Source organism: Xenopus laevis, chromosome 1S (assembly GCF_017654675.1).
Source record: "Xenopus laevis strain J_2021 chromosome 1S, Xenopus_laevis_v10.1, whole genome shotgun sequence".
NCBI lineage: Eukaryota > Metazoa > Chordata > Amphibia > Anura > Pipidae > Xenopus > Xenopus laevis.
Window position 1 is genome coordinate 182,911,608 of NC_054372.1, and position 22,339 is coordinate 182,933,946.

General features: G+C 36.2%; 1 protein-coding gene across 2 annotated transcripts in view; it reads left to right on the forward strand.

Moving 5' to 3' along the window:
• hcn1.S (hyperpolarization activated cyclic nucleotide gated potassium channel 1 S homeolog) overlaps positions 1–21,736 on the forward strand; it is a 231,771-nt gene extending 210,035 nt beyond the window's left edge. The window contains exons 6-9 of one of the 2 annotated variants that reach the window (XM_041580579.1): positions 2,545–2,785; positions 5,512–5,676; positions 10,563–10,593; positions 20,605–20,842. In XM_041580579.1, coding sequence (XP_041436513.1) covers positions 2,545–2,785; positions 5,512–5,676; positions 10,563–10,593; positions 20,605–20,740 — 573 coding nt within the window. In that variant the 3' untranslated portion in view covers positions 20,741–20,842. Of the gene's footprint in view, positions 1–2,544; positions 2,786–5,511; positions 5,677–10,562; positions 10,594–20,604 lie in introns of both variants that reach the window. The other variant, XM_041580578.1, reaches the window with a different exon arrangement.
• The last annotated feature ends 603 nt before the right edge of the window (positions 21,737–22,339 follow it).

Here is a 22,339-nt window from a genome sequence, read left to right on the forward strand (position 1 = left end):
GAGACAGGCCTTCACTTGTTTAGAAGCGAGTTAGAAAGTTAGAAAGTTATTTTGTAACCCCTTGGACTATTAGACACCTTGCAGGTGGAGTTTGATGGTTGACCCTCTTCTGGGTAGGGTAACACCGATCTTTCCTCCATTTGTGTACAATATGTATGACTGTTGGTTTGTGGAATCCAAACTCTTAAGATATAGTCTTGTAACCTTTTTCAGCTTTATGGGAATCAACTTTTTTTCTAAGTTCCTCAGACACCTCCTTTGGTTGAGCCATGATACATATTCACAAATCTGTTGTATGTGTGATTAGGCTTTGCTGAATCCCCATTCTTTAAATAAAACAGAGTCTCTCAATCCCACTTGATTGTCATTCCATTGACTGAAAACACTAGACTTTGATTTCACCTTCAAATTATTTGGTAATCCTAGAAATATTGTAGAACATACAGATAAAGTGATTAGTATTTTTACATAAAATGATAGAAAGGTGAAGATTATAGGGGTCACATGGTGAAACAGTTGCCTTATCATTAATGATGATTTTTTGGGGTTGTGTTCTTATTGGATTGTCTACCATTCATTGCACAGCATTGTATGTTTTGATGGAATCAAAATGGTATTAATCATTAAATAAAGGTAGAGGTAGAAGCCATCAATATTCTGTCACAACCTTAGCATATATCTCTATGTTAGTGCACCAAGGTATCAACAGGCATCTATTGATACAAAATGAATGGAGGTGGGATGTCTTGAACTACCTTGAATCACTGTGGGTGCAAATGCTCGCTGATTGGGTGCTTGTTGAAAACATGACTGTGTTGCAAATAGAAAATGGCCAGCTGGGAAGCAAAATGCTGTTGGGTGGTCAAGCAACATTAAGTTGTGTATAAGAAGGATAAAAGGAGGTCATTTGGTGCTCATGTAAGAGTTTATTTATTAGGTTAATTCCATATTAAAAATCAATCTGTATTATGCTGAAAATATACATTCATGCATTATTACGTGTCATATTTAGACTTCTTGTAATGAGCCACTTCAGTCTTAGGGTGACATTTGAATAACACAATTAATGTGACAGAAATGTGCTAGCTCATCTTACAATTATTTCCAGCGTTCCTCAGGCGGTATAATATTAATTGCATTCTTCCATATCCAGATTTCCGGCAATTTGACCTCCAAGGCAAGGATGCCCTCAGCTGTTAATATCTGTATGTGCAACATGGATTTTTATTTTTTTTATTTTTAAGACAGTTATTGGTGTTTTCATCAAGCAAACAGATGGGTAGAGACTACCCATCTATAGGCATACTATTGCTCCCAATATCTTTATTCTATAATTTAAATACATTCTTATAGATTTCACTGTACCATGGTTTATTTTTAAACAGTACAAGGGATTTGGAGACACAACCTTGAGCCCAATGGAGTAAGACACACAAGGAACAGCATAGTTATTAATTTCTTAGTACAAATGGATACATAATTTTGAGAAAAACTCTAGCCACATGTTGCCCACCAACTCATTTTTGTGTTGCTCCCAATGGCCTCTAAACAGGTACTTTAAGGGGGTTATTTACTAAACTCTGAATGCAAAAATCACAAAAAAATTGTGATTTTTTTTTATATAAAATCGGATTTTTCAAAAAAATCATGAATTTTTAGGAATTTATTAAACCCGGAGGATGGGAAAAGTCTGAATCTGAAAATCCGGCATCTCAGACCTGTCAAGGTTGCATATAAGTCAATGGAAGTAGTCCCAATGATTTTTTATGTGCGCTGGGTTTTTGCCAATACCCCAAATTTTTCGAGCAAAATTCTGAGTTTTCGGGTGAAAAATCTGAAAAAAAGGTGAAAATAGTTTTTTCACCATTTATTCCCTCAAACAAAATTTTCGGGAAAATGTATTAATAAATAATCCCAAAAAACACATGCAGATTTGGTCGGAGGTTTTTTCAGAAAATATTGATACAAATTCGGACTTTGATAAATAACCCCCTAAGACATTTGTTTACATTTAACAGGACTTCATGTAGGCAGGTATTTTGCATGGGGCTACCAAGCTGTCAATCATAGTGCAATCACAGTGCAACACCCTGGAACTTTTTTCATGCGTGCGTGGCTCCCAACACTTTTTACATTTGAGTGTTGGTCACATTTAAAAAAGGTTGGGACCTTTGGCATATACTGAATGACCAGTTAGTTTGAGGCTGCAAGAACATTACCTATAATGTACCAAATGCTTGTCTGCTGGACTGCCAAATTCATTGTAAAGGTGCAGCCAAAGCAACTGCCAGTACTATTAGAGAATAATAGGGTTCATAGGATCAAAGCCTATTTTCTTCACTTACTGAATAACATCTTTCCTAGAGGTACTGCCATAAGCCTTCATTTAGCCACAGTTGGACATACAGGTTCTTTAACAAGGCAAATCCAGTCACTATCAAGTCTTGTTTCATAACAATCTGTTGGACCTTAGTGAACGAGTAATAATCTACTCTATTATCAAACACAAATAAGTCACATTTCCATTTATGTCTTTTTTTTTAGGAAATAGTCAACTTCAACTGTCGAAAACTGGTGGCTACAATGCCTCTGTTTGCCAATGCGGATCCAAACTTTGTCACAGCCATGCTGAGCAAACTGAAGTTTGAAGTGTTTCAACCTGGAGATTACATTATTCGGGAAGGAGCTGTGGGGAAAAAGATGTATTTTATCCAACATGGTGTGGCAGGTGTCATTACTAAATCCAGCAAAGACATGAAATTGACAGATGGATCATATTTTGGAGGTCAGTATGAAATGAGTGATAATACACTCTTTATTTAGAATAAGGTAAGTCATGGTACATGTGCTAAGCAGGTGTTTAAGCAGCATTTGTGTAAGTAGTACTGGAAACTGCAGCTTCACTGCATAGTACTGTGGTCTACATAACAATCCAATAACTGGTTAACTGTTAATTCCAGTTAACATTTTGCTGCAGTACAGGTGCATGATGAGGAAATATGGACATAGTGAACCATGTCCACCCTGCATGTGGACTGGATATTATTACTGTACTAGCTGCCGCACTATTATTTGCAATGCTGGCTTTATCCTCTTTAATGACCTCCACTCAGGCTCCTATATGACTGAAGCAAAATGGTAAAAAGGACAACCTTCAACAGAATTATGCTGCAATGTGTTTTATTGCTTGATCAAAAAGTTTTGGGCTAGCATGCCCTAAAGCTAATGAACAAGCCCAAACTATCTAAAGATTAATTTCCAAAAGAAGCACATCTGCAAATTATGTTTTTTTTTACCATTAATACTGCACCAATATTCAATCTAATTAGCATATGTGTTTTAGAAATAATGCAAAAGTTATTGCAAATTTTTCAAAGTGGGGATGGTGTAAGTTCTTGCACCCACGAGTGTACCTTTAGTTGTAAAAGTGCAAGTAAGTTGGTGGAAGTCATTGACGCATTCTGCTAGAGGAACCTGGAAACTACCTTCATGTCCAGAATTTCCAAGCGTGAATGAGCATGGTTCACACTTTAAATAAGAGAAGGCTAGGCAGGGTCTCTGACATTTCCCACAGGTACAGGGAACTATTATCCAGAATGTTTAGGACCTGGGGTTTTGCAGATAATTGATATTTCTGTAATTTGGATCTTCTAGAAAATCCTGTAAACATTAAATAAACCCAAAAAGCTAATTATATTATATATATAATATATAATTATATCTTAGTTTGGATCAAGTGTAAGGTACAGAGAAAAAGGAAATCATTTATAAAAATTTGGATTATTCAATTATAATGGAATCTATAGTATGGAAGATGGCCTTCTTGAAATTCCGAGCTTTTTGGATAATGGGTTTCCAGATAACTGATCCCATACCTGGACTCACAATTGCAAGGACTGTGTATGGAAACAATTACTTTTATGAACTGTGTCTTTACACTTGAACTTGCTATCATAAATGAGTCTTGGTGCTCTCTTTAATATACTAGATATTATTTCACTGGATATTATTTAAATTCTGATGAATTTTTCCCACCTAATATAGGGCCCAGCCTTCCTGTAAGGCCAGGGACAACATTCTGGTATAATTCTGTGTCTGTAATGCAGAGGATTTTAGATGTTGTTACCAGGCAAAAATACAGACTCTTTTTGCTACTTCTACTGTTTTGTCTTTCTACTTTTGTCCATGTATTCCTTAGATGTATGCATTCTTATCAGCCCCAGTGTTCTTCCATACCTCTGCTCCTCATGTTTTGATTTTTCTCTCAATTTGTCTCTGCCATCCCTTCTTTTTTTGTTGTACATACTTTGAGGGGGTTATTTATCAAAGTCTGAATTTATCTCAATATTTTCTGCCACAAACTCCAATCAAATCCGCTCTGGTTTTTTACACTTATTTATTATTAAATTTTCCCGAAAATTTGCTTTACGGGAAAAAATCTAATTTTCATGATTTTCTTCGGATTTTTTCATCCGATTTTCACAAATTTCACAATTTTTCTCTGAATTTTCACACGAAAACTCAGAAAACCTCGGGGTATTGCACGAAACCCAGCGCACATCAAAAAATCATTGGGGCTTCTCCCACTGACTTATATGCAACCTCGACAGGTCTGAGATTTCCGATTTTCAGACTTTTCCACCCTCAGGGTTTAATAAATTCCGAAAAATTCATGATTTTTTAAAAGTCAAATTTTATTTAAAAAAAAAAAATCACAAATTTTTCGTGATTGTAGCATTCGGAGTTTAGTAAATAACCCCCTGAGTGTTAATTTATTCAATTTTTCATTCTCTCTTTCCTTTTCTGCCCTTTTATGCTCCCCCTCCTCTCAGTCTCTTATCTCCTACTCCATTCTGTTTAATTTACTACAACTTTATGTTTCTTTCTCCATTAAATTCTATAGTACATTTCTCTTGAATTGATTTAATGTTTTGTACCAGCATAACTCCATTGTGTCTCTCAGACAACAACTTTACAACCCAACACCCCTTTGTGCCAACAGCCATCCCCAATAACTTCTTTGGTGGAGCTGTGAAAATAAACATCATGAGAATGAATGTGGAATCAGCCTACGTATCAAAATAAAAACTACTGTAATTATACACAAGCACAATTGCTGAGTTTTGCTGAGCATGTAACAGTTGTGTTAATGATATTTCATCGATTTTTATTTAAAAAAAAAAAGCTATAAATACACGTTTTGGAAACCAGCATCCAGTTCAGCTACCCAAGCTACCCAGCTACCCAAAACTGCATTCTATGTCAGCAATGTGCAAATAGATGAACATCCGCATAGTGTATTTTCCCTTCAGATAGACGAGTGTTTATTGTTTAGTGTGACATACAAAGTAAAGCACTAATGGAGTTGGGACTGATGCTCTTAGCATTACCCTAGGAATATCTCACTGAAGTGTTGTTTTATTTTGCTTTACAAATAAAAGCTATTCATAAATGTAACGTCATATCTGAAATTGAAATCGACTTGCAATAACTGAATGTGTTTCTTTGCAGAGATTTGCCTTTTGACAAAAGGTCGGAGAACTGCTAGCGTCCGAGCAGAAACCTATTGCCGCTTATATTCTCTTTCGGTGGAGAACTTCAATGAAGTGCTAGAAGAATATCCTATGATGAGAAGAGCATTTGAAACTGTGGCCATAGACAGATTAGACAGGATAGGTATTATTTTTTACATTAATATGTCTATACTTTGGCTTTTCTTCTATGACATATTTATAATTACAGTGAATACTTCTTTCCTAGCACAGATGTAGATCACTTAATTGACCATTCTGTTGGTGGATAACATAACAATATACAGCACATTGTAGGGGAGTCATACAACTGAGACCCAAAAACTGTATTTTCGATTATGCTACTCCATAAACTGGATTATACAGATTCTGTTTGGCACAGTAAAATTGCCAGAAATCAGAACTGCAATGTTGCACATTGATTAATTCATCTTTTTCCATTAGCTGGGTTACTGATGCACCAGCAGGGCTGGTTATGAATACTACATCTGTGACTTTCACAGCATACAATATTTGCCATTGCACTAGTTTTGCATGTGCATGTTTTGTCAATTAAAATGATATACCTATGATATATATATATATAAATATATATATATTTTTTTTTTTTTTCCCATTGCTGCTCAGTGATCCAAAGAACAATATGTAGTCTGATGGATGCAATATATATACAAAGCTGTCTTTAGGGGTCTAAATAGCGCTTGTCACCCAGGTCCTCAAGTGTTGTTTGAGCCCTGTAGAGCAGCAGCTGTAGGAAGAAAGATTAGGGTGTAGTAGGGTATAGGATGTAGATGGTGATAACAGAGCAAGATAATGATCATAGGAAAGGGGAGGGGCAATGTATTAACAATTATCAGTGTTGCCTAAATTGTGACCCTGTTGTTGTTGACCTTGTTGTTGATGAACTCCATCACCCATTAACAGCTCAAGGTTGCAATGAAAGTTGAAGATAAACCACATATGAAAGGTCATAGGTCACTTCCTGCTGTATATAAATATTGTTGCATTCCATTGTTTTGTCCATCAGCACTAAAGACAGCCCTTATTATACAGTAAAGGATACAGTATTCTCTTTTTTACAAATTCATAGGTTTTCTTTCATTCTGTTGTTACTTTTTGAAAGAAAACATAAACTCAACCCAGCATTCATTGCCTAAATACAATTATACCTGCCATTTCCACAACAATTGTTTACAATCCAGGCATGTGTTTATTAGACTAAGTGGTTATTTGTAGGTAGGGATGCACTGAATCCAGTTTTAGGCTAGATTTGGGCCAAATATCAATTTTGTTTAGAATTAAATTTGGACCAAATTGAATTGGTGCAATATGCAGACAGACATTTTTTGGCTTCACACTGAATATTGTTTAGAACCAAAATGGCTTTTCTTGGCTGATATCTAATTTAGTTTGTTAAAATATTGATCCACACAGTGGAAGACGATCTGGTCATCACATGGTTACAATGAGCATCTCATGTCATCTGATTTTTGGCTTGAAGGACCAGACTCTCCTCTAGCCCTATCATTGCCTCCAAGTGGGTGTCAAGTCAAAAATCCGGTCACATGAGCAATTCATTACACATATTAATAGCTTTAGACTACACAAACTAGATAGTTATAGCTATATAGCAATATTTTTTCTAGATTTCTGTTTTTTTATCATTTTGATTTCATCTTAATAAATGTTTTCATTGGCTCATGATATTATACAAACAGGGATTCTGTGCATATCTACTTTCTACTAACTTCATCATGAATAATAATAACTAACAAGCAATTCTTCTAGGACAATACATTACACTATACATTATATCTAAAAACTCCATGTGGTAGTGTATCCTTTGTTTTGTGTATGGTCAAAAAGTTGACATGCTTTGCCATGTGTGCATGCTGCTAATGCTGCTTCTTTTGCACTACTAGACTGCTTCCTTTGAATTATTCCCTTAATTTAAGAATGCAGGGGCCCATGATTATTTCAATACGTCTCCTGCAGAGATCTGATGGTGGAACTGTTCTATCCCACTAACATAAGTTCACATGAGATTATAGTACAGTATATGGCAAAATTGTAAGCTCACAATAGTAGCTGGCCAAGGAGGAAACCAGAAGGTCTTCAAAATGCTAGCCTTATCTCCACAAGGGGTCTGTGAAGAAATAGTTTTATTACTGAAATTAGTGATGGATGAATCCATTTCTCTTAGCTGGAAAATTTGCGAAACAGCAAAAAATTTGCAAAATCAAAATTATTTTGATGCGTTGCAATTTTTATACGAGAGACTATTTGGTCCAAATGCATTAAAGTCAATGGGCGTCCAATAAATTTTGACAACTTTTATGCGCGTGACAATTTTAACGCGCAACTAATTTTTTGTTGCAGTGAATTTTCTCTGCAGTTTCGGGAATACATTTGCGAGCGGCGAAATGTGGAAATTCACCTTGAATCCATGCCTGCCAAATTTATTCACCCATCAGTACAGCTAGATAAAAAAAAAGTACACGTGGTAGTTACATGCACTATTTGGATATTTTAGTGGTTAATTGATTTTCAGTACTATTTATGTGGTGTTTAACACCATACAGTGGTACAGCAACACTAATCTATTATGCAAACTAAACACTGACTAAAATGACAAGAAATAGCACAAACAGATATCAAAAAGCTTCAGCTTTAAAAACAGCTGAAAATCCAGACCATTAGATCACAAAAAAACTTTCTTTCCTGGCTCTTCATAACCTCAGCTTCATTTTGTTCTGCTCTCGGTCTTCTAAAAACGAACTCTGTACCTGCATGAATGATAAATTATATCATATTTCATGTGGTCTATTCATTTAATAAAAGTATGGTTATTTTGGAATAGTAAAAACATAAAATTGTATGTTATAGCTCCAGTACCTAAATTAAATTGCTGAATACACTCAAGTTTACAAACTGCATGGAGCATTTGGTATAATTTATCAAGAATTAAGCTCCAGGCCTCAGGAGAAGAACTTCCTGTGAGACGCTGGCATTGACTGAAAGCATTCTCATTAAGACATTTCATGCTTTATGAAGTTAAAAATAATGATTTATTTTTTTAGCAAAATCATTTTACGTAGGATAAAAAGTAGTTATCATCTAGAAATGTAAGTATTTACTGTACTTTTCAAGATATTTCATGCTGTTTGATACATTTTTGACTGTGTTAGTTTAAATTCAAATGCTTCTGCACATTGCACATTAATTTAAAAGATTGATGTGACTCAGCGAATCAGATTGATGATATAGAAATGAACACAGAAGGGAAGAGGCAGGCACAAAATTTCTGTTGTTTCCTTTCAGGATCTTACATAACTCAGCATGGGACAGAGACAGTAGATACTACTAGGAGGTTGGTAATCCTTTGGCAAGGGGGCCCGGAACTCCTAATGGTTGAGAAACAACAATAGTAAATATCTCCAAGTGGAAGAAAGCCAGGAGTTAAGCCCCTGGCATAACACTAATTTAGCTAAGATAGCCCACTGTCGTTGTTCATTAGTCAAAGTGACACTTGTGATAATGTGGCTTGTAAACATATATGTTTCAAATTGTATTGCTATTTTGTTTTAGGGAATGCATATCCAACCTACTCATGTTCATGATTAGCTTTGCCAGCTATATTGCTTTTGAGGGAACCTGTCATAAAATAGGGTCTACATTCAGTAGCTTTAAAAGGTCTCCTAACAATTACTTTTTTGGAGTTCATTTTTGTAATGTGAAATAGATTTGCCGCAAAAATTTTAGCAAATGGTGAACATTTTCACAGAGGAATAGGGGTGAAAAAAATTGTTGAAGTAAAGAAAAATATTTTTACAAACATAGGATTTAGAGATCAATTGATCAAAGATAATTTTTTTCTAATTAAAAAACCCCCCATAAAATCTCAAATGTGTGATTATTTATAAAAAAAGACCTCATATTTCAAAAACTTGATCATGCAAAAACATGAAAAGAACAGTCAACCAAATTCTACTCATCATTACCAACTCCCTACCACATACAACTCCCTTTAACTACTACATGAACTCGCAGCTCTTAGATGTTTATGATTTTTTGTCTGAAATGCTCAAAGCGCAGTAAAAGTCGACTTTGATTGCTGATAAATGTGCCTCTAATTTTTGGTTCAAAAACTCGCCAGCTTTTAGATGGTAAATTTTTAATGTATATTCAATTTTTGTGTCTGAAATTCTCAAAGTGCAGCAAAAAGTCAAATTTGATTGTGGATAAATTTGCCCCTTATTTTTGGTTCAAAAACAATTAAAATAGTAGTGCAGGCAGATATTGTTCTGTGTCACTATGCTTCTACCCAATGAAGTCTAACCATTTTATAAACTGAAGGTCTAATATACATTTTAAGACCAAACTAAACTTGTTTTCGTATGGAATTGTTAAAATATCAGAAATTATAGGAAAATTATACTATTTATGCATTTGATTGAATCATTAATAAAATGTAAAATAGTAATTACAATAATTATATTTTTGCATCTAGCTTTATACATAAAGAAGATGCCCACACTACATGAAATAGAAATTATCACATGTACTGTATTTTACCCAGTTACAAAATACAAAAAAGGTTTAAAATGTACAAAAATTGGAAAAATGGGATGAGAAATTTTTCAACAATTGGCTAATCCCAAAATGATTTCCATCTATAGCAACTGCGTTAATCAAAAGCTCAAAAGCAATTTCTATTTTTGTGAAGCCAATTGTGCTTTGTCGAATGGAAGGAATATTTGTCGTGTATATTTTTACTAAACCTGTGGGCACTTTTGTTTCATAAAAAGACTTCACAAAAAGAACTGAAAAGAAATATGTTTACATTTTACAAATAGGAGTCAGGAAGGCCACCACATCCACAACTTTTTCCTTATTATTTTTATATTCCTGTATATTTATCTCATTGCACAACCACTCAGTTATATTAGTTAGAAATCTGTTCTATACACCTGAAAACAAATTCAACGTCAATACTTATAATGTTTTATTTTTATTGCAATTTATATTCAGGCTTCAGAGAGGACCTGGCAAGAAAATTCAGGTTTGTTGTCTTCCTCAGCAATAGCCCAAAGCATTAGTTTATTTTTTTTGCTTTGTTACATAATGCTATTTTAATCTTCTTTTAGTTATATGCTTATTGCCATTAGAACATATTCTAGATAGAAAAACAAGTTAACATTTGACTTAAAACTGTGTAGCAGGTAAAAGAAGAATGTTCTATTTCTATGAGAAAACATTGTTGAATATTTTTTATAATGTCCATATAAGGGCATGTTGCACACTGGTGGGGAAAAGAGCATTTTCACCTGGAAACCACCGCTTTTTTACCATTTTGTCCTGTGAAGAGTCACTTTTTCTTTGCAGTTCTCACCTCTCCACCATCATGCTGCATCCTTCGATATGCTTGTTTCCTTTTAATGAAAAAAGCTGATTGCCGACTGATTATGATTCTGTTTTCCTTACATAATTTTCCTCTGTTAGTCTTAAACTGTCAGCTTGTTGTGCTCAATCATACTGTATGATACTGGGATCTTTAGCCCCAACGATTCACATTTCATTCAGGTTTGGTTACAAGTTACATTCCCAGTTGGAGGATATTTAAGGGAAAATAGTGCCCACAAATAAATATCAAAATTAAATCAAATTACAATATTAGTCATAAATACAAAAACATGATACATGTGTAACCTGAAAGAGCATTTGTTTTTAAGATGGGGTCAGTGACACCCATTTGAAAGATGGAAAGGGTCAGAAGAATAATTGAAAAAAAAACTATAAAAAATAATGAAGACCAGTTGAAAAGTTGCTTAGTATTAGTATTACTAAAAGTAAACTTAAAAGTGTATCACCCCTTTTATTTCTTTGCACAGAACTTAAAGGGATACTGTCATGTAATAGTGCTGCTCCAGCATAATTCTGCACTGAAATCCATTTCTCAAAAGAGCAAACAGATTTTTTTATATTGAATTTTGAAATCTGACATGGGGCTAGACATATTGTCAATTTCCCAGCTTCCCCAAGTCATGTGACTTGTGCTCTGATAAACTTCAATCACTCTTTACTGCTGTACAGCAAGTTGGAATGATATCACCCCTCCCTTTTTCCCCCCAGCAGACAAACAAAAGAACAATGGGAAGGTAACCAGATAACAGCTCCCTAACACAAGATAACAGCTGCCTGGTAGATCTAAGAACAACACTCAATAGTAAAAACCCATGTCCCACTGAGACACATTCAGTTACATTGAGAAGGAAAAACAGCAGCCTGCCAGAAAGCATTTCTCTCCTAAAGTGCAGGCACAAGTCACATGACCAGGGGCAGCTGGGAAATTGACAAAATGTCTAGCCCCATGTCAGATTTCAAAATTGTAATATAAAAAAATCTGTTTGCTCTTTTGAGAAATGGATTTCAGTGTAGAATTCTGCTGGAGTAGCACTATTAACTGATGAGTTTTGAAAAAAAACATGTTTTCCGATGACAGGATCCCTTTAATTTATCAGTGCTGCTTTAGTCCAACTTCTCATTCAAGTACAACCATCAAGTCAATCACTCAGAAATCTTGCAGTTGTTTGCTCAAAAAAGTCAAGCAAATAACGGTACAGTTCTGTTGGCATTTTCCTGGGCCAGATATGCTTCTTAAGTAGGTTTCATTATTTTTCAGTTTTTTTTGTGATCATACTAGGTGACAGCTGGTTTTTTTCATAGAGTGGCACTTAAAATTGGAAATGAAAATATAGTAAAATGAAAAAAAAGTTAGTACTTGTTTCACCTTATGTAATGCAATGATGCAGCAGAGGATTCAGTAAAGGCAGTAAAGTCTGGTTTGATGTACCAAAGCCAAGACCTGCACTTATGCTCTCAGTCTCCCTTTGTTCACACTCACACACTAAATAATCCGTCCCCATCTGCAGCATTACCATCAGAGAGCTGGACCTATAGAAGTGCGCATGTGGGATGATTTAAGCCTGCTGTCTCCTGCTACCTGAAATGTAGGATTTACGTTCAGGCTGTTCTGGCTGTGCACTTGTGCAGGCACAGCACAGGCCAGCCACTCAGCATCAAAGATATGGCTCCATCAATCACATGAAGCTGATGACGCAACATTAGGGTCCTCAGCTCCAAGCCTCCACTGGGACGGGTTACAGCTCTATTGGCAAATGCATAGTAGTGCGAACGGCTGGTGTGTGGACACATGGCTCTTACCGGTGCTCTGCTGATTTGGTGGGGGCCCACAACCGGCGTTTTAAACGAATGGCTGGTTGGCCTGCCTGGTAAAAAAAATATGTATTTTTGTGGTGCACTGGCAAATTAACTAGAAAGAGGGCCTAGGGGAACACCAAGGCTGGGGCCCACTGGATTTTTTCCCGGAACTCCGGCAGGCCAGTCCGACCCTGAATTAATTAATAAATTAGTTAATGAATTAGTATTGAAATACTAAAACAATAAATGTGGAACAGTGTTTAGATTCAATGAAGGATAAGATATCATTGGTCTGTTGTGCAGAACACATTCATATAGTGAGTGAAAGAAATAGCAGAGATCAACCTAGTTGCTCACCTTTTGTGCTTTAAATACAGAGAATTTGTTGTACTTAGTGATGGGCGAATTTATTCGGCAGGTGCTAATTCGCTGCAAATTCCCGCAATTCACCGCAGGCGAATAATTTTGCACTGAAAATCATTCCGCAAATTTTTTGGCAAAGCGAAATGCCCCAAATTCGCCCATCACTAGTTGTACTTCACGCAAAAACATTTTTTGAAGGATTAGACTTGTAACATTATGGGGGTTATTTAATAAGGTGCAATTTTTTTGCAGCGTCCAAAAACCTGAAAAAGTAAAATATGTGATTTTTATTATACCCTGAAGCTGTTCCAAGTCCGAATCCAAAAATACTCCGTCTAAAACCTTCTGAATTCATGTAAAAGTCAATGGGGCAAATTCACTAAGTTGCGAAGTTGCGCCAGGCGCAACTTCGCCGCACTTCGCCGCACTTTGCCGCACTTCGCCAGGCGTAGTTTCGCCAGGGCTCCGCAAATTCACTAAAATCCGAAGTTGCGCACAGGGGTAGCGTAAGGTTGCGGAGTTGCGCTAGCGTTGATTCGCTATATAAAGCGAAGTTACGCTAGCGAAGGCTAATTTGCATACGGCGCGAAATTCTAATTTCAATGGAGGAACACGTATCTGCACTACAAATGCCTAGAAAACCTTCAAATCAGCAAATAAAAATGTTATTTTGCCCTACACATGTGCCCACTGTCTAGGTAAGTTGCCATGAGTCAGGAAATGAAGGGGGGAGGAAGGGGAGCCCCAAAAAATTTTCGATCTTTTTCAGCCTATCAGCCATCATGTAGAAAACACGCCAGCGTTTTTTGGGACTTGGAAAAAAAATGGACTTTTTTTTAAACAATCCCTATCTACTCTATTGCGCTTCGCCAGGTCTGAGGTGGCGAAGGAAGTCTAGCGTAAAAGGTAGCATTCTGTACACTGCGCAAGTTAGTGAATTTGCGTAGTTTCGTCGCTAGCGAAAATTCGCCTGGCGTAAGGTTGCGAAGTAACACTAGCGAAACTACGCCAGCATTCGTTAGTGAATTTGCGCAGTAGCGAAAATGCCAAACGCTAGCGAATTAACGCTAGCGTTCGGCGCTTCGCGGCTTAGTGAATTTGCCCCAATGTGAGATGTCCCCTTACCCATTTGAAAATGTTTTAACCCTCCTGAAATGGGAGTTTTCTGGGTTTGACACTGGTTTTAAAGCAAAAACGCACATTTTTCATGGTATTCGGATTTTGATAAATAACCTCCTAAATATTACATTTTTTAAGAAGAATTAGAATTAATTTTCCAGTATTATGTTTTAGGAGTAATCCTAGATGAGGCAACAATTCAGGCAGATTTATCAAGGGTTGAATAAAAATAGTTTGAAATCTGACCATCGAATTAAAATACTTTGAATTTGAATATCGAATTCAAACTTTTATTTATCGAAATTTGTGTATTCTGCGGTTGAAGTAAAATCATTAGATCGAACAATTTTATTGTACGATTTTACTTCGACTTCAAAAACTTTTAACTGTAGAAGGTCCCCCATATCCTGTTTAAAAGACTGAATCCTGGCCAAATATTGAACTAAACCTTGCATTTAGCGCATACCTAAAAATTTTTGTCTATTAGGCTGATGGCACTGGGGGCATATTTTATTTCCTCCTGTGATGTATGCCCATGTAAGGTGTTTTTTTTTCATTAGGAGGTTATACCGCTGTCCGTGTCCAAAATCTTTGTAAATTTTACAAAAAGGTATTTCATTTGTAAGTTATTTTAGTCTTAGTGACAACTAAAACTGGAAAGTAAAAAGCGATAACATGAATTTAAATCAATCATCTTTACTTGTAAAAATGTTCTTCCTTCAAATGGCCTAATAATCTCTTAAAGCAGTGAGCTGTCTTGCAGTTGATGAGGTTGCCACACAGCACCCCAAGGCTCAATGTGCAATGCACAATTACTGATAAGCCATTTAGAATACAACATTGTACTAAAGAGCAAGGCTTATATTAGCAAGCAGTCATGGCTGTCACTCACATATTGGAAAGAGCCATGATACAAAAATTGACTTCTGCTGTTCCATGATAATCGTATTGAAAGCAGTTATATTCATAAAAAAATGCAGAACTATTGTGTTGTAATTTTGGATCTATACTACTGCTACAGAGTACAGATCTTTAACTGTATTTCTCGTGGACAGTGTAGAGGCTGCAAAAGAAAACATTATGGAAGCAAATGCTTACAATGGCTATTTTCATGCAGCAGAATATGTAATTTAGGAACATATTTAGTAAAATTGATGCAGCAGTTATTATTTATAACAAGTTCAATAAAGAAATGAGTGGTCCTATATGGCACGGTTCCCCAACCTGTTTTACCCATGAACCACATCCAAATATAAAAAGAGTTGTGGAGCAACACAAGCATGAAAATCGTTCCTGGGGGTGGTGTGAACTAGCAGCCCACAGGAGGCTCTGTTTGCAAGTACACCTGGTTTTAATGCAACAAAAACTTTCTTCCAAGCCAGGAATTCAAAATAAGAACCTGAGGCCACTGGAAGCAACACTCAAAACACTCAAACACACTAAAATTACATTTTCGTCTTTCATGTTTACTCCCTAGTTTTTAGATGTTAAATTTCAATTTTCTGTACTTCAAAAATCTCAAAAAGTTTCCGCAACTCCATTTATGATTCACGATTTGTGCCGCAAAAAAACTCTAATGTGGAATGCGCTATAATTTACAAATGTTAAAAAATCTGCACCATCATTTTAATATATTTCATTTGAGCATCAGAGTAGAGTTTGCTCTGTAGGGTGCAGTAACTGGTACATTTTGCTATACAGTGTACTTACACAATAATATTTCATGGGCAAAAGCAAATTTACATTTTGAAAGTAGAGGGTTTAAAAAAATGTGAAAGCAGAAAAATTATTTGTTGTCAGAAGGTATAGTGGAAAGTGTGTGTTGCAGTCATATGAAGAGGAAGATGGAAGAACACATTAGCACTTTCCAATTTGTCTGTTTTATACAATTTCTGACAGTATTTTTACCTCTTTTCACACTGACAAAAGGTTTGGCAAGAGTTGCTCTAGTCCCTTTTCTTTATCTTATTTTACTGTCTTAGTTTAGCTCATAAGCAGTCTGTTCCTTACTTTATTGCTTTGTTATTTTTAATAGTCTTCAAACAGACAAGGACAATAGGCACTGAGTGGGTTAACACTCTATTAGAATAAATCCTGTGTCTTGCACAATCATGTATTTGTTTTGAGGCATGTGACAGCATCTAATTGTAGTTACTGTATATGGATCCTAACAAGACACAAGACAACTAACAAGGAAGGAGAGACTTATAGGCATATGTCCCCACCATCTGACTATTAATTTTCTATAACATCATCCTCCTGGAAGTGAATCAATGCCAATATGATCCGAATGTTTTCTATGGCTCGTGTCTAATTCATTCTTTGTGTGACATTGCGGAAGTCATGCTCCTGTTTATATATTAGTGAAATCCAATTACTTTTTACCATTTAAATGATTTTTACATTTTTAAAAATGTCTCTAATAATTTTGTTTAAAAGGCAAGTGTATTATATATCCACATTCGGTAGATTTTAACAAAAAGTTACTGGGACCCACCTTAATCTAAGAAAAAAAAAACAGATATAAACATTAGTGGGCCGATTCACTAACTTCGAGTCAAGGATTCGAAGGTAAAAAACTTCGAATTTCGAAAAAATTTTTGGGCTACTTCGACCATCTAAGGGGGCTACTTCGACCTTCGACTACGACTTCGAATCGAAGGATTCAAAGTAAAAATCGTTTGACTATTCGACCATTCGATAGTCGAAGTACTGTCTCTTTAAAAAAACCATTGACCCCCTAGTTTGCCATCTAAAAGCTACCAAAGTCAATGTTAGCCTATGGGGAAGGTCCCCATAGGCTTGGCTAACTTTTTTTGATCAAAGGATACTCCTTCGATCGTTGGATTAAAATCCTTTGAATCATTCAATTCGAAGGATTTTATCGTTCGATCGAAAGAATTATCCTTTGATCGTTCGATCAAACTATCTGCGCTAAATCCTTCGACTTCGATATTCGAAGTCGAAGGATTTTAATTCCTAGTCGAATATCGAGGGTTAATTAACCCTCGATATTCAACCCATAGTGAATCGGCCCCTTATTTAGCCTCCACCCTTCTTTGTTCCCTACAGAAACCACATAGGGGCAAATACACTAACCTCTGAAAATAACCCAGCGACGATTTTGCGCAACCCTTCGGCAGGTGTAGATTTGCCAGGACAATGCTAATTCACTTAAATCTGGTTGTACGTCGAACGCTGTTGAAGTTGCACTAGCATTACTGCGCCAAACTAATCGAAGTTGCGCTAGCGTTGCCTAATTTGCATACGGTGGGAAGTTAAAGTTGAATGAACATATATGTTGCAGGAAATGCATTACACTACACAAGCCCGGGAAACCTTAATAAAATAAAATAGAGTTGTTATATTGCCCTACACATGAGCCCAGTGTATCGTTTATGTGCCATATGTTAGGAAATGTAGAGGGGAAGCTGGTTACCCCCCCAAAAAAATATGCTCTTTTTCAGCCTATCACCCTGAAAAAGGAAAAGACGCTAGCGTTTTATAGGACTTTTGGGCAAGTCTGGTGCAAGAGGTAACGTTCAGTAAAATCCACATCTTAGTGAATTTGCGTAGTTATGTCCATTCGTAAGATCGCAAATTCGCCAGGCGTTAGGGAACGAAGTACTGCTAAAGTCTATTACTTTCGCTAGCGAAGTTACGCTAGCGGCCATCGAAGTACCAAAATGACCACACGCTCACGTTAGTAACTTTGCCCTTTAGTAAATTTGCCCATAGGCTTCTGTCTGCATAGTAATGTCTTTGTTGTAGAGTAAATAATCATGTTAAATGTCTGTAGAGTTTGTTTGACAAAATAGTTTTTCTGTCTTAAGGTTTTGGGAAATGTACTGTATGTTCCTGGCACTGCCTTTTGAGGTAGGATTACACTCCAATGTACAATGTACATAAGGGGGGTTATTTACTAAACTCTGAATGCAAAATTCAACCTGTCGAGGTTGCATATACATTAATGGGAGAAGTCCCAATGGTTTTTTGATGTGCGCTGAGTTTCATGCAATTACCCGAAGTTTTCGGGTGAAAATTCCGAAAAAAAACCCCAGGAAAATCTGATGAAAAAAATGGAGAAAATCTGATTTTTTTTCCCGCAAAGCAAATTTTCAGGACAATTCAATAATAAATAAGCAAGTATAAAAATCCAGAGCAGATGTGATCGGAGTTTCTAATAGAAAATATTGAGATAAATTCGGGAATTTGATAAATACCCCCCAAGGTATCTACCTGCTGGTAGTCAGGAAACCTGGAAGCTCTTTGTAGAATTGGAGAGACTTGGAAACTTGGTACAAGCTTGCACAATGCCTCCACCCAATGTTTTCCAAGGCATACACCTTGGGGAGTTCTGTTAGAAAATAAAATACTAATAAGCATATCTAACAACAAGAACATCTCTTGAGATTAGTACAATGGATGTTTTATTCCGAGAGCAACAATTTTTTTTTACAGTGAGAGCTAGGAAGTTAGAGAATGCTCTTTATCGTCATATTAGTTTCAAAAAATTGTTGGATGACTTTTCAGCAAGTGAGGAAATACAAGTCACCTGAAATGCATACTCTTAGTATAATGTTGATCTAAGGACTGGTCCACTTTGAATTTAGAAAGAAATAGTTTCATTTTCTGTGGCAAAGGTTTTTCTTTAGGTTTATGCCTAGATCTGTATTATTGGAAGTTATTATAAGGATCAATAAGGATAGGAGTGAACTTGATGGAAATAGCTTTTTTTTAGAGTTAATTACTATGTAAGTAATATTTTTTTAATCAAAAGAAGTACTGCATATTGAAGTAGACAAGGAACACTCATTGTACACCTCTTACAATAAAAAAGAAAGAAAGCTGTTTCTCATAGTCACCGCTTCCAAAAAGAGCTACTGTACAAATTCACTTCCAAAAGATTTACCCGCCTTACTTGAAACAATTCCATCATTTAGGGGCCGATTCACTAACTTCGAGTGAAGGATTCGAAGGTAAAAAACTTTGAATTTCAAAGTTTTTTTGAGCTACTTCGACCTTCGACTACGACTTCGAATCGAAGGAATCAAACTAAAAATCGTTCGACTATTCAACCATTCGATAGTCGAAGTACTGTCTCTTTAAAAAAAACTTCGACCCCCTAGTTTGCCATCTAAAAGCTACCGAAGTCAGTGTTAGCCTGGGGGTAGGTCCCCATAGGCTTGGCTAACTTTTTTTGATCGAAGGATATTCGTTCGATCGTTGGATTAAAATCCTTCGAATCGTTCGATTTGAAGGATTTTATCAAACGATCAAAGGAATTATCCTTCAATCGTTCGATCGAACTATCTGCGCTAAATCCTTCGACTTCAATATTCAAAGTCGAAGGATTTTAATTCCTAGTCGAATATCGAGGGTTAATTAACCCTCAGTATTCGACCCTTAGTGAATCGGCCCCTAAGTGTTGTCAAGTTGAAGCAACAGTGGAAAATACTGTATATAAGGCGTCATATAGCATAATCTAAGGCATAAGTGTTAGACCACTAAGAGCAACAAGTGCCAGTCACCCTTAGTGCTCACATAAGGAGTGCAGTGTCTTGATACTCCCTAACTTGTGCATCTGATTAATGACTGGATGGTTAGAAAAATAGTATTTAATACATTTGCATTACATCTATTATGAATATTAGAATGAGGTTTAAACCAAAAGGCATGGTTATGTAAATGGAATCCATTTATATAAGAAAGTAATAAAATGTAAATAAAATAACAATTCTCCCCCCAAAAATTCTTATACCCAATTGACTTGTAGATGCAACCACGTCCCTCAAGGAATTTTGTATATTTAGCCTAATCTAATGTGTAGGGTATAAATAAAAGAAGTTGTATTGATAGGACCCTATCTTGAGCATGTACGAAGATGGAGGGGGAAATCAGAAAGATAAAAATCCAAACAAAAAGGGACAATCACACACAATTTAAGTTTATATATGTAACAAGGTAAGAAGTTCACACTATGCAGCAGTGTCATATGCTATGTAACAGGGGTATCCCCCAAAATATAACTTGTGAGAATTTGCTAGTTATTACTTGGCCAATGTTATTTATTCATTACTCTATATTTCCTTAACCATTTTTCAGTAGTTGCTATCATATCCCATTTGTAATAATTAAATAAATACATAAATAACAAGGCTAAATTTGTTTTATATGTTGAAATCTGCAATAAAAAAGTGTTTTTTTATTGCAGTGGGCTTGCCTAAGTACTGTAAACCATGGAAGCCTTTCACAATTCTATAACGAAAGCAAATATTCTAAGGTGAACTTTGCATGAATTATGAATAGCCTGCTTTCTGCCTGCCTCCAAAGAAAAAAAAAATTAACACCTAAAATGTTCCCCCAACAGGGAGGAAGAACTCAATTCTTCAGCAACGATTTCAAAAGGACCTCAACACGGTAGTATTCAACAACCAGGAGAGCGAAATCCTGAAGCAGATGTTGACACAAGACAGGGAGATGGTGGAAGGTCATCCCTCAGTTAGCTACCAGCAATTGCCAGTTCAAAATCCTAGCACACGTTCATCACTGCGAATGAGGATCCAATCTCCACCTGTTTATAATGCAAACAGTTTATCCCATGGAAACCTCCAGTCACCAACACCCAGCCCCCAGACGCCTCAACAAGCTGCTATTTTCTCACCTTCTTCCTTTGCTGCTGTAGCCTGTAGTCCTTCTGTTCAGAGTCCATTGGCTGGTCGAACTTTTCAGTATAGCTCACTAACAGCGTCACAGCTTTCATTAATCCAGCAGCAGCAGCAAGCATCTGGCACATCCCAGATAAATGAAGTTCATAAGAGCGCTCAAGCTCTTGCAAACACTAACCTAACTAGAGATGTGAGGCATCTTTCAGCTTCACAGCCTTCTTTGCCACATGAGATATCTACTTTAGGATCTAAACCACACCCGACTGTGGGAGAATCATTAGCTTCACTCCCCCAGCCCATATCAAATGTTCAAACTGCAGGTACTCAGTCTGGAAGTCGGAGCAATATCCCTCAAAGGGTAACCCTTTTTCGTCAGATGTCTTCAGGAGCTTTACCTCCTGCAAGAGTTGGGGCACCAACACAGGCCCCTCCTGCACCCCCAAGTAAGGATTCTTCAATAGTATCCAGCACAGACACGGACACAGACAAACTGAAATATGCTTCAAATTTATGATGACTCTTGCCTGTATATACTAACAGCGCTCACTGTATCAAAAAAGGAAAAACTACCCCCAAAACTCTTTTAGTCTATAGATTCGTAGTCTCTAATATAAAGAAACATTTTAGATTGCTCTGACTTACATAAGGAATGTAAAAACGTATTTGACACAAAGAACAAAAATCGACAAAGAGTTTAGCACTAAAACTTTATGAATATACGTCTGTGTGTCTTCCTTTGTTTTAAACATTAAAGAACATTTTTGTATTTTTTTTTCTTTAAGTACACATTTAGAATTCATTTCAAAGTATTAAAAACGAAAAAAAAAAAAAAAAGCTAACCCTGCTTTGCATTTATACAATCAGCTTAATAACAGCTTACTTGGTGTGATATGATATTTGGATATTTCAAATTTCAATGTCAGAAAGAACACAAAAAACATGTTGTAATTGAGGTCTTTTAATCAATGACTGTATTGAACAGCTGATATGTTTTTTCATTTCTACTCCTCATGATTGAAATTTCACAGGTCATCTACACCTGGCTTGACTTACATCTGGGTCATGTCTAGGTGGTCAAGGTTAGTTTATTTTTCTAATGTTTTTATAGAATAGATTCTCTGACTGCAAGAGCATCTACAGCATCTCTGACCGGCAGGTTAAAAAAAACAGCATGTCTTCTGTATGTACAGTATTCCCACAATCAAAATGCAAACCTGATTTGCTGTCTGCTTGCCTTTAATTTCAGCACTCCCAAAGCTATGATTATTTGCCAGAATTAGAACAGATTTCTTCTGCATGGCTTCTAAAGAACATTTGGGGCGGCTATGGGCATAATGGGGTAAAAAAAAGTAGATATCTCAAGAATTTTGAATGTGATACAAATATTGTCTACCTAAACAAATTTGTTCTGAATTCCTCTTACATTTGTGGGGTTAA